Below are 12858 nucleotides of genomic sequence, written 5' to 3' on the forward strand. Positions count from 1 at the left end.
TTAAAACAACTTTCATAGGGACGTACTATATCAAATTCCCAAACCATCCTGTTATTTTCCTATTTGGTAAAGAAGGACCTCAGGATCTTATTTATGTTTAGGATTATCTACTCCTATAATGAAAAGCTCCCCTCTTTCCTTACATCATGTCTTTTACTTGAAGGGTCCCTGATAATGTAGAATCTCAGTTGCATTCGACATCCCGATGATTACCAAATATCTTACCCAATAAAAGGACATCTCTTACTTCTCTCTCCAAGATAGTCATCAAGATAGAACTTGGAATGTGAGTAAACTAGAAGGAAAGACAGTGCAGTAAGGCCCCTGAGCAATCTGTCAGCCTCTACCGTGCATATGTATATAGTGGAAAGTTCAGATTGACTTTAATGTGCATATGTATTTGCATGTATGTCCATCTAGTTTACCTCTAACATCTTCTGTTTTCATTATTGTCCCATAGATAAGAAATGTGGAAACAAATCAATGTCTAGATAACATGGCTAGAAAAGAGAATGAAAAAGTTGGAATTTTTAACTGTCACGGTATGGGAGGTAACCAGGTGAGTATTTTAGTAAAGTTTTAAAAGAGATTAATTTTTGGATTTGTTTTAATCTTCTGCCCCTTTTATCTCATTACATCATTCAGGAAATATTTTCCTACCTATGAAAAGACAATAATAAAGACCTTTTAGGAGAAGGGAGTCTTCCATCTAATGATTATTTTTAAATGAAACATTTATAAAAGGCCCCTTGTGAGAATTGTATTTACATTACTGTGCATGAGATTTATTTTGCCCTTTTTAGTCAAACAGATGGCAGCCCTTGACAATACACTCAGTGTATAAAAAGAACTCTAGGGGGATCCCTGGGTGGCGCAGCGGTTTGGCGCCTGCCTTTGGCCCAGGGCGCGATCCTGGAGACCCGGGATCGAATCCCACTTCGGGCTCCCGGTGCATGGAGCCTGCTTCTCCCTCTGCCTGTGTCTCTGCCTCTCTCTCTCTCTCTCTCTCTCTCTCTGTGACTATCATAAATAAATAAAAATTAAAAAAAAAAAAACTCTAGGTCATTTTTTCTTTGTTCTTTACAAAATTAGTGGTAGCTTCTCTGAGTCATTTATTGTCCTAATATTAAGTTAAAAAAATCACATATCTTGAGATACTTGTGTTTTCTCTTATGGTCTATTGGCTACTTTGTTTTACTGTTAAAACTTGTATATGTGCTTTTTTTTTCTTCCAGGTTTTCTCTTATACTGCCAACAAAGAAATTAGAACAGATGACCTTTGCTTGGATGTCTCCAAACTTAATGGCCCAGTCACAATGCTCAAATGCCACCACCTAAAAGGCAATCAACTTTGGGAGTATGACCCAGTGGTAAGTTATTCAGTTGCATATAAGAATGAAATTATGTGTATTTTGTAGCTAAAAGAATGAATTCTTGTAGAGTTAGTTTGAATATAGATCAAATTGTTCTTACACTCTAAAAATCGACAGATGGAAAAAACAACATAAGTAAACTAAACCTATTTTAATCTCTCCAATAATTAATCTTTTCTCCAGGCCCTGAGTTCTTGTTGCCACTATAGCCACTCTTTTCTCCGTATGTCCTCAAGTTTATTAATCTCATGTGGGGAAATGGGGCCATTAAGTAGGCTGTTTAAATTACTGAATTAAGTAAACACTTGGATAAGGGGCACTAGGGTGGCTCAGGTCATGATCCCAGAGTCCTGGGATTGAGCCCTGCATTGGGGAGCTTGCTTCTCCCTCTTCCTCTGCCTGCCGCTCTGCTCCCCCTGCTTGTGCTTTCTCAGTCTCAGTCGAATGAATGAATAATAAATCAGTAAATTTTTAAACACTTAGATAAAAGGTGATCTTTAAATAATGAAATTCTCTGGCTCCTGATGATTTTTCTGTGATATATAACAAAAGTTTTTATATTTTTTATTTATTTTTGTTTTCCTCTCGAACCTTTCCCTCTCCTCATGCACTGTATGTTGTACTCAAATAGAGATGCTTAAAAGGCCAATCAAAGCATTCCCAGCAAGTCTCTCTCTGTGTCGTATATCTGGCTAACCTCCTAACTTGTGCTTTTGCTTTACAGTTCTCAAACCAACACCAGAGTCTTCAGTAATCGCTCTTTTTCCTCTGCAAATGCATTAATTTTCTTTTTCATGTCAGGAAAGACTTCTTACTTTACTTTCTGCATACCATCATGTATTATATGACAGCAAGTGAGTGGCTGACACGCATGCCTCTGGTTCTCCAACCTAAGCTCCTGCCTCAGCCTGACACTCAGAAAGCAGTTCCTGGATGCAAAAGCCAGGACCATTCCTGTCTCTTTTTCCTTAACTTCTTTTTTAGTGTTTGCTGTTGCTAAACAGATGATATTTTAAAATTCCTTTTTATCCATTGGCTTGAGATGCACTACTGCTTAGTTTCTTCTCTTAGCTTTCTCTTTCATCTGCTTGGATCACTCTGCTTCTTCATTCTGCCTCTCCCATAGATGTATGTGAAGTCCTGACTTCATCTTTCTTCCCTGTACTGTATCACACAAACCCTGGTCTACTTTCATCATCAGCCCTGCTGTTCCCAGAACATACCCTCTACTTCTGCACCTACACTGAAGATCATACAGTTCCCTTTGCTCCTTCTTGAGGCACTGCCCAGCTTTGACAGTACCTCCCTGGATCCCAGCCAGCAGTCAGCTCCCTCTCCTAGTTGTAGTCCACTCTGACCTGTCGCCTCAGCTGTTTTGTACTTGTTTATCAGTCTTTTCTGCACTATTACACTATTAGCTCCTGGAAGCCAGAGATTGTACTTTAAAAATCCCAGGTCTCCCTCCAGAGTGCCCAACTATAGTGAAATATTAAATATAACAGTAGCTCAGTTAATAGGACTATTAGAAATGGCTTGAATCATCTATTCTGGGGGGGTTTTTTTGTGGCACATACTGGTGCTGTTTGGGTATAGCTGCCCCAAGCACTGTAGGATGTATAGCATTTCTGACTTGAGACACTAAATGCCAGTAGTATTTAGCATCCCACGGTTATTTTAAAAATGAGGTGTGCCTGGGTGGCTCAGTCAGGTGAGAGTCCAACTCTTGATTGCAGCTCAAGTCATGATCTCAGGGTCGTGAAATCAAGCTCTGTGGCAGACTCCATGGTCAGTGGGGAGTCCTGCTTGCTACTCTCTCCTTTGCTCATGCTTTTTCTAAAATAAATCTTTTAAATAAAAGAAATTCAAGGGATGCCCGGGTAGCTCAGTCGTTGAGCGTCTGGCTTTGGCTCAGGGTGTGGTCCCTGGGGTCCTGGGATCGAGTCCCACATCAGGCTCCCACGGGGAGTCTGCTTCTCCTTCTGCCTCTCATGAATAAATAAAATCTTTTTAAAAATTTTCTGAAAGCCTCCCAATTATATATGTTCAATGAAAAGTGATAAAATGTTCATCAGGAAACCTAAAACCTGTTTGTAGTGGCTTAAACAAATAGGGACTTGGTAAGTTTGGAGGTAGGTGGCTTCTGGTATAGAGATTAAGTGGCACAGTGATATTGGGATAATTTTGCTGCATATTCCTGGCCTTTTTTGTGTGGCCACAAATGGCTGCTGCTCTCACCCCCATATCCCAACTCAAGGGAGGAAGGAGCAAGGGAAGAAGGGACATCACACTACTGCATGTTCTGCTCTTTATCAGGAAAGCCAGAGCTTTTCCTGGAACCCCCTCTGCAGACTTTGCTATGTCTTATGGGCCAGAACTTCATCCCATTGTGACACCTCCCCTCCCACCCCCCAGCTGAAAGGGAGGCTGATTAAACAGACAGGAGATGGGAATGGCTAGTGGTAGCCTACGTATGATCTACACAGCCTGCTGCACCTGTTACTCCTAAAGTCGATATGTGGTTAGAAATTTAAGGAGCTAAAGTAAGTGTACGGGATTTAGAAAGAACCAGTTGTGAGTGTAAAGTTTTAAAACTTCTGGAGCCCTTTCATGGTATCTTTTCTGAGATAAAATTTTAGTTTGCAGGCTGGGTTGTACCAAAAGCAGATCTAAGATAAAGTTTAGTGTTCACAATGTTTATTAGAGATCACCCTTTGCATCAACACCTGGGAGAAGAAAAGGGAGAAGGCAGCGTTGGATAAAGGGGGGAGTCACACCACGATGCAGGTCCCGCAGCCTGAGCCAGCTGCATAGGGAGCGCTGGAAGAGCCTGTCAGCATTGTCCTTCCTCCACCAGTCAAAAACACAGGATCTGGAGGGGAAAAGAAAAAAAAAAACTAACTTAAATTACTGACATGAGGGGATCCCTGGTTGCTCAGTGGTTTAGTGCCTGCCTTTGGCCCAGGGCGCCATCCTGGAGTCCCGGGATCGAGTCCCACGTCAGGCTCCCAGAATAGAGCCTGCTTCTCCCTCTGCCTGTGTCTCTGCCTATGTCTATCATGAATAAATAAAAAATAAAATCTTTTAAAAAAATTACATGAATATTTTAAGTAAACTCCATCCAACATGGGGCTCAAACTCACAACCTTGAGGACAAGAGTCGGATGCTCTCCTGACTGAGCCAGACAGGTGCCCCTTTATGTCAGTAATTTATAAACCTAAAATCATGAAATCATAGGTTCCAAAGGAACCCCAGAAGTAGAATGCAGGGCCTTATACATGTAGAGACATGGAACTTATCCAAGGCCATGGGGCCAGTCATGTGATATAACCATGTCTCAGACAGACCTGGAACCCTAGATCCAGGACTCTTTGCACAGTATGATACTAGCTTTGATTCTGTTTGTATTCTTAAATTTTTAAGTCTTATTTATATTCTTTATTGCATGCAATTTATGACACCAGGACACTCGTAGCTGTCCTTTCTAAAATAATTTCTAGATACAATTGGGCCAAAATCTGCATTTTAAGGGCAAGGGCCAGCAAATTATCTTTTCTAGTTGACATGTAGATTTTATTCAATGATGGTGACAGCTTTTATCCTCTCCTTCAGAGGTTACAATTAGCTGTGTGTCACCTATTAATCCAGTTGCCTTCATCAAGTTTTTTCTGATGGAAACTAGTCAGTGCTAACTGGGTCCTCTTCTGAGTGACAACAGTCCCCTTGAAAATGGTGTGTTCCAGATAAAATAATTACATTAAAATAGAGGGATGAGTAAGAGTCAGATACATGTGTGTTAGTAGACATTTCACATTTCCTTATAGTTGTCCTCATTTACAGGATAATGCTTAACTTACATTCCTACATGGCTGCTTTGGAGACCAGCATGCAGTAACAGACACACAAACTGACCTACACTAATCACTCTGATGACACTTCTCTGTCCTGACCTTTTGAAATAACTCTAAAAATCAGTGCAAGTCTGGAGTGCAAACAAGTACATAGAAAGTTATATAACTATATCTCCCAGCCTTTTATTATGGGCTGCTTTATCAATCTTCTGATCTCAAGATTTTGAGTCTTCAGAAGGACATGAGTTTCTAAGGACTTGAGGTTTAGAACCACAGAATTAATTTGAACAGCCCTATCACAGGGAAATGAAGCAATTTTGAAATAGCTTTTTGAAAATAGGTTGAGGATCCTAAATTAGGAACCTCTAATCTGATCTTTTTAGGAAGCTCAAGCACAAAAAGTGAAATTTCTCAGTGTTACAGAGCTTGGGCAGAATTGGGACTTAGCATTTTGGTCATCTTACTTCAAGTATAACCCACAGTACCCCAGTGCCTTTCTCCCTCCCATATAGCTCCTCTAGCAGCCTCATGTAGACACTTCAGTAGTCACCAAAAATGATGGTTGAGATGGTTGATGGTTGATGTTTTATTTTTCATGTTCATGTTAAGATTTCTTTTCTGTCAACTTTCAGAAATTAACCCTGCAGCATGTGAACAGTAATCAGTGCCTGGATAAAGCCACAGAGGAGGATAGCCAGGTGCCCAGCATAAGAGACTGCAATGGAAGCCGGTCCCAGCAGTGGCTTCTTCGAAATGTCACCCTTCCAGAAATATTCTGAGACCAAATTTACAAAAAAAAAAAAACAAAAAAAAAAAAGGAAAGAAAGAAAGAAAAAAAAAAAGGATTGACTGGGCTACCTCAGCATACATTTCTGCCACATTCTTAAGTAGCAAAAAAGGAAAAGTGCTTTCCTCTTGCGGGGATGTAAGGTTTATCAGCCATTAAAACTTAGACTCCTCTAGCTTTTCACTAGCTGTGAACCAGCCTTCTTGTCCAAGGACGTGAAACTACATAGTAGCAAGACTGTGCACACTGATGTTTACAAGATCGAAAGAGTCTTTCATCAAGAATCATTGTAAAGAATATTCAGACCATGAAGCAGTGGACAAAATGTGCTTTCCGAAGAGCTGCACCTTTACGATTTGCTTGCACATCAGTAACTTCCACTGAATGTGCTGTCATAATGAAGAGATTTCCAAGATTTTTTTTCTGATTAGAACTGGTAACCAGTATATTAAATATTGATATAAAAATAAGTGAAAAAGAACTGGAACCAGTTTCAGAATCATGAAAACAACATTTTTACAATTTAAGAAGAAACTATATTAAACAGGGTTTAAAAGGAAATTAAAACAGAACTATGAGAAGTACAATTTGTTATAGTATAGTATCAAATTTCTATATAGATTTTATACCTCAGTGGGGAAAAAAATAACTGATTCCAATGACATTCATTTTCATCTGTGATAGTCATGGATGCTTTTTTTTTTTTTCCTTGGGGTGCTGAAATTGAGCTGAAAAAAAAAAGGCTCTTTGAACGTAGTTTTTAATTGCTTTCAATTTTTTTATTTGGTTTTATGGGCTGTTGGAATTGTAATTTTTAATTGCCTTCAAAGAATGAAGATTTAAAATACTGTCTGGGCTCACTGAACACGTAAGATGTCTCAGTTGCTCTTGGGTCAACTGGCTTATAGACTTTCACACACACAAATTTCTTATTAGATTTTGAACTTCGTAACTTGATTCAGCTGATTATGCTTAATACCCAAGATTCATACTACTGTACTACAGATTTATTTTCACAGCAATAAATCTTCAGTTCTTTATGATTCCACTCAACAAAAGGCCTGCAGAAGTGATTATTTGGGTATTTAGAGAGGATACATTTGATGGTTTTTTGGAAAACTTTTTTCACTCCACACTCAGATGTGCTTTATTGTCAAGTGCATATTTAGATTCGGTTCTTGAATTGTAATGGTGATTTCCTGCATTTAAAAATAAAATTTGACTGAAAATGTTTGACATTTTTTAAATGAGTTAAGCAAAGAAGTGCAGCTACTATTCCATAATAGTCCTGCATTTCTCTCTAAATTCCATTTAAGTTAAATGTTTTCTTTTTCTCTGATTTTTAATACCACAGAATAACTTCAGAATTAAAAGTTGAGTATAACAATTAGGGTTTTAATTTCATAGAAAATCTCTGACATAGCAGTCCATTGGCAAAAGTGTGTGTATTTTCCTTCTTATTTGTAAGATTATATTTAGTTACTTTTTTTTTCTTTGATTATCAAAGACTCTCACTGCAGGCAGTGCTATTTCTTGTGCCTAAGAATGTTTCTGAACATTGTATCACTAATGCTACTTGCAAAGTTGAGTGTACAGAAAATTTCTCGTTAATATCAAGCACATGTGGATGCTCTAGGGTGAGACTGTAGTACAGAATGCATAAATTTTGTCCCCAGGAAATTTGCAGTGAAGCAGGTGCTGGATGGGTCCCCTCCCCCCCTCCATGAGCTCTGTTAATTCTGTCTTCAGTAGGCCTAATGTTTGAATAAACCAGATGTCTAATAAATTATTTTCATGCTCAGAATTTCAGGTTTTTGTACTCTAGTATAGCTTGGTCTTATTTCTTATTGTAAGAAAGCTTAATAGCAATGTGATTTAAGGTTTTGTTTTGTTTTTTTTAAGAGGGGGATATGAGTGATTTAATTCATGGGTACTTTTAGAACCTGATAGATAATCCCATTGCCTTTATTTTTCTAATTAAAGAATTCCTAAATACTTTGAAAATATAAAATATTCCTGAGTAGTTGTGCCTTATATTCGTTTTATTTGAAGTTAAAAATGGATCCCTATTCCTTATAGCCATTTGTAGATCAGGCAATATGCTAATCACTGTAAGTCAAATTGGAAAGAAAAGAATGAATCAAGAAGAAAGCTAAGGATGAAGATATTATTGGACCAGTGAAGAATTCATAAATGTGACAAGGATAATCTGAATCTCCCAAATGTATTCATTTTACTCCAATCCCAATCCATTGTAACATCTTTCTGTTATAGTTGGCATTCTGAAAAAATAGTACTTTGTTCACCATTCTGCCATTGAAAGCCAGCAGGTAGGCCATGTCCTCATTTCTCTATTTTATGTTTAGCCAAAACACAGAAGTTCTTCTGTAAGGGTATGGTGCTCCCCCCATCTTTCAAGAAGTGTACACCAAGAGCAAACTGAACTCCAGAGTTACATGTTTTATAAGGGAGAAAGAAAAACAGGAGGTAGGGTTTCTGAGGTGGTAGCTTTGAGCAGAGATATACAAAGAATGAATCATTTTTTTATTCTGGAGAATTAGATATATTCAATTATATAACATTTCTCCCATTCTTTGACTTCTGAAGTTTAACAAGAATTTGCTTGATCTACCAGAACAAATAGTTTTGCAGGAAATGAGGTGAAACTCAGTCATATTGTTTGAATACTAGCAACAATTAAAAATTAAATTTTAAAATCTTATCTGTAATTGCATCAAATAAGTCATTACACAGAATGTTAAGAGATATGTTAAGACTTCTACCCTGAAAACTACAAAATGTTTCTGACACTACAGAATGCTGCAATAAATATATTCATGAATTGAAAGGCTGCATAATGTCAAGATAAGTATTACCCACAAATTGATTTCTAGAAGTCCAATTTCAGTGAAATAAAAATTCTATGAGCCATTCTTGTATAAATTTGCCGATATATATGGAAATCTGACAGATCCAGAACTGCCAAGATTAATGTCAAAGGAAGGGTGAGGAGGAGGTTGGAAGACTATACATTACTCAATTTCATGACTTGCTTTAAAATTAATTATAGTAATGGTGAGTGTGGTATTAGAATTAGGACCAATAGATCAAAGAGAGTCCAGAAGGAGACCCATACATATATATGACCATTGGCTTTTCAACAAAAACACAAGACATTTCATAGGGAAAGTTTCTGACCATTGATGCTTTCACAAAGTGCACAATGTATTCAATATGGAGCACAGGACCTAAATGTGATGAGCAAAACAAATCTTAACCAAGGAAAATATCTTCATGACTTGGGATATCTTTGGGATACCCAAAGATATCGTAGGATGCAAACTTTATAAAAAAAAAAATCACCTGATTTCACCAAAATTACACTCTTCTCATCAGATACTAAAGTGAAAAACTGCTGTAGCCAAGGACAAAATAGTTGCAGTACACATAACTGATAGGATTCGTATGCAGGAAAACATTTGAAATAGCTACTACAAAACATGATATAAAAGTGACTTTAATACACACTTTACAGAACCTATCCAGATGCACAATTAGCCTAGAAAAGGATGTTCAATGTCAGCCATCAGGGAAGGCAGGATGAAATCACCAGGACATGCTGTTGCACACCCGCCCAAATGGTGACAGCAACTGGCAGAATTGTTAAGTTAATATAATCACCTTGGGGAAATAGCTTGCCAGTTTCTTATAAATGTAAATCTATGCCTACTCTCTGATTCCACTTCTAGAGATAAAACGATAAAACCAAGAGAAATAAGGACATTGCCCACATTACAATGCATACAAGAATATTCAAAGCAGTTTTAAGATAACCCCCAGCCTTGGAAACTGCAAATATCCATCAACAAGATAATAGATCATCATATCATAGTTACTGAAATACTAGTCTACGATTTTAAAAAATGGATTGCTGATAGAACAATACAAATATATATAAAAATACTGAATGAAGTATGCTAGACAAACTACATTTAGATGAAGCTCAAGAACAGGCAAAACAAACCTAAGGTGCTTACCTTTGGGTGAGTATAGACTTGGAAGTGGCATGAGAAAACTTTCTGGAATCATGGAAATAGTCTATAAATTGATTTAGATAATGGCAACGTGCATATAATTTAAGGTTTTACTGAGTTATATACTTAGGATATATGCATTTTATCAGATGTAAATTATACCTCCATAAAAGATGGGGAAAATAAGACTCACCTGCTGGCATCAGGGTTTTTTTGTTTTGTTTTAAAAAGTCTTCCCCCCCCCCCCCAAAAAAAAGTATTCCACTGCTACAAAACACCCAAAGGCTGGCTTAATTTGCAATAAACATACTATTAAGTGAGAGACTGAACTCATAAAATATAGAAAAATCCATAAGGTCCAAGGAAAAAGTTTAAGTATACATAAATAAGCCACAGAAGCAACTTAAATAGAGAAGCCCTTCCTCTCCTAAGAACAAAAGAGAATAACCAGAGTTTGGGGAATGATAGCTCCTAGGCCCTGGACCTGAACAGGGAATTGAATTGAAGATCCCTACATACAATTGGAAAATTCAGAATTACCCCTACAAGTAAAAGGGTACATAAAGAAGTCTCCCACCTTGTAAAGGAAACCAAAGGGTAATCTGAGTCTGCCTTTTGCTAGATAACAAACGGTGATAGGATGATGCTACCACTGTGATAAGACCTGCTTCTGTTTTAAGATTTTATTTTTAGCTAATCTCTACACACAATGTGGGGCTTGAACTCACAACCCTGAGATCAAGTATTGCACACTCCACTGACCAAGGCATCCAGGCGTCCCAAGGCCTGCTTCTATATAGATCAAGAGTTTAAAACCACAGTTATGAAGTTTGCAGGTGAAAAAAATAAAGTGAATCTAGATTTATGGCACTTGCTGGAAACTATTAGAATACAATGCCTTTTGGAGGAAAAAAAACCACATTAATCTAGGCCCCTATACACCCACAAAAAATGAAATCACAATGATATGCAATAAAACAAAGTATGCCTATATACTGAAACCCAAGGCCACATGGGGGAATAAAGACCATTTCTTAAGGATTTGGGGCTATTCCTAGGGCCAAGGGAAAAGTGGAGAAAGACCAGACCTAACAAAGTATAAAACCAAGCCTCTGCAACATCAGGTTGGTCTGCCAATAATCTGCTTTCTTGGACAAAACTCAACAGTCTTCAGAGGAAGATAACATAATACAGAACCCTTGGTGCATCAATCACAATGTCAAGTTGTCCAGTATGGAATGAAAAAGTAATGAAACAAGAAAGTAGCTTTTTTTTTTTTTTTTTAAATAGTCAACAAAAAGCAGACTCTGATGACTTAGATGATGGAATTAGATAAGTTCATCAATATAAGTGGTTTTCTTTTTAAGATACAGAAAAAAATGGATATAATCAAAAGGTAGAAAATTTCAGAAGATACCTAGAAACTGGAAAAAAGAAAAAAGTCCTAAAATTAAAAAAAAAATTTTTTTAATCAATTGAATGTGACACAATGTCAAAAATGATCTGTGAACTTGACTACAAGTCAATAAAGAATTTCCAAACTGAACCACAGATGGAGAAAAAGATTAAGGGAGGGAGAAACAGCCTTGAGGATAAAATACATTCATTTGAGATCCAAGAGGAGAGAATATAGAGAATGGAGCTCTGAGGGAGAATATTTTTCTTTCTTTTTATTTTTTTTTTTTATGATAGTCACATAGAGAGAGAGAGAGAGGCGCAGAGACAAAGGCAGAGGGAGAAGCAGGCTCCATGCACTGGGAGCCCGACGTGGGATTCGATCCCGGGTCTCCAGGATCGCGCCCTGGGCCAAAGGCAGGTGCCAAACCGCTGCACCACCCAGGGATCCCAAGGGAGAATATTTTTCATGCCTCCCCTCTTCACTTCCGTAATTACTAGCAGTTTTTGCCTTGCAGATGTATCGCTCCAAATTCTGCCTTTGTCTACACACTACATACTTTCTGTGTCTCTCTCCTTTTATAAGGTCACCAGTTATATTGGACTTAGGGACTTACCCTAATTCAGTATGAACTCCTCTTAACTACATCTGCAGACACTGTTATCACAGTGTTATGGGTTGGATTATGTTACATATCATAAGAAAGATATGTTAAAGCCCTAACCCTGAGTACCCCAGGATGTGACCTTATTTAGAAATAGGGTCTTTATAGAAGCAATCAAGTTACCAGGAAATTATAAGGGATTACCCTTATAATATGGGTATGTAGCTGATGTCCTTATAAAAGGGAAATTTGGACACAGAAGAATGATGAAAAAACACGGGTAGAACAACATCTACATGCCAAAGAATACCTGAGGCAACCAGAAGCTAGGAGAGAGGCATAGAACAGATTATCAGATTCTCAGCTCTTAGAAGCATCTACCCTGCCAAAACCTTGATTTTTGGACTTTCAGCCTCTAACATTCAACAATAAAGTTCCGTTCTTTAAGCAGAATTTTGGGGAAACACTATCCAAACCAGTGCATCTGCTAACCATTTAAAGAAGAATTAACACCAATCCTTTACTCTTTCAAAAAACAAGAGGAACACCTCAGTTCATTCTATGGTGCCAGCATTACACTGTTACCAAAGCCAGAAAAAGAGATCACAAGAAAAAAACTAAAGCTTAATATGCCTATTACAGATGCAAGAATCTTTAACAAAACACTAGTAAACCAAATCAGCAGTATATTAAAATAATTACAAACCATGATAAAGTTGCACTTATCTAGGAATGCAAGGTTGGTTCAACATATGAAAACCCATGTTATACACATTATTTGAATAAAGAACAAAAACCACATGATCATTTCAATA

The 12858-nt window shown here is 37.6% G+C and overlaps 1 protein-coding gene and 1 long non-coding RNA gene across 10 annotated transcripts in view; one reads left to right on the top strand and one right to left on the bottom strand.

Annotated features, from left to right (window-relative positions):
* GALNT1 (polypeptide N-acetylgalactosaminyltransferase 1) overlaps positions 1 to 7813 on the top strand; it is a 121073-nt gene extending 113260 nt beyond the window's left edge. For all 8 annotated transcript variants that reach the window (XM_072732206.1, XM_072732204.1, XM_072732200.1 and 5 more), the window contains 3 exons: positions 461 to 559; positions 1236 to 1370; positions 5855 to 7813. In XM_072732206.1, the coding sequence (XP_072588307.1) occupies positions 461 to 559; positions 1236 to 1370; positions 5855 to 6001 (381 nt within the window). In that variant the 3' untranslated portion in view covers positions 6002 to 7813. The remainder of the gene's footprint in view (positions 1 to 460; positions 560 to 1235; positions 1371 to 5854) is intronic.
* LOC112918824 (uncharacterized) overlaps positions 4056 to 12858 on the bottom strand; it is a 170029-nt gene continuing 161226 nt past the window's right edge. For both annotated transcript variants that reach the window (XR_003234764.2, XR_011996223.1), the window contains one exon: positions 4056 to 4242. This is a non-coding gene — a long non-coding RNA (uncharacterized lncRNA). The remainder of the gene's footprint in view (positions 4243 to 12858) is intronic.

This window comes from Vulpes vulpes, chromosome 13 (genome assembly GCF_048418805.1).
Source record: "Vulpes vulpes isolate BD-2025 chromosome 13, VulVul3, whole genome shotgun sequence".
In the NCBI taxonomy this organism is placed as follows: domain Eukaryota; kingdom Metazoa; phylum Chordata; class Mammalia; order Carnivora; family Canidae; genus Vulpes; species Vulpes vulpes.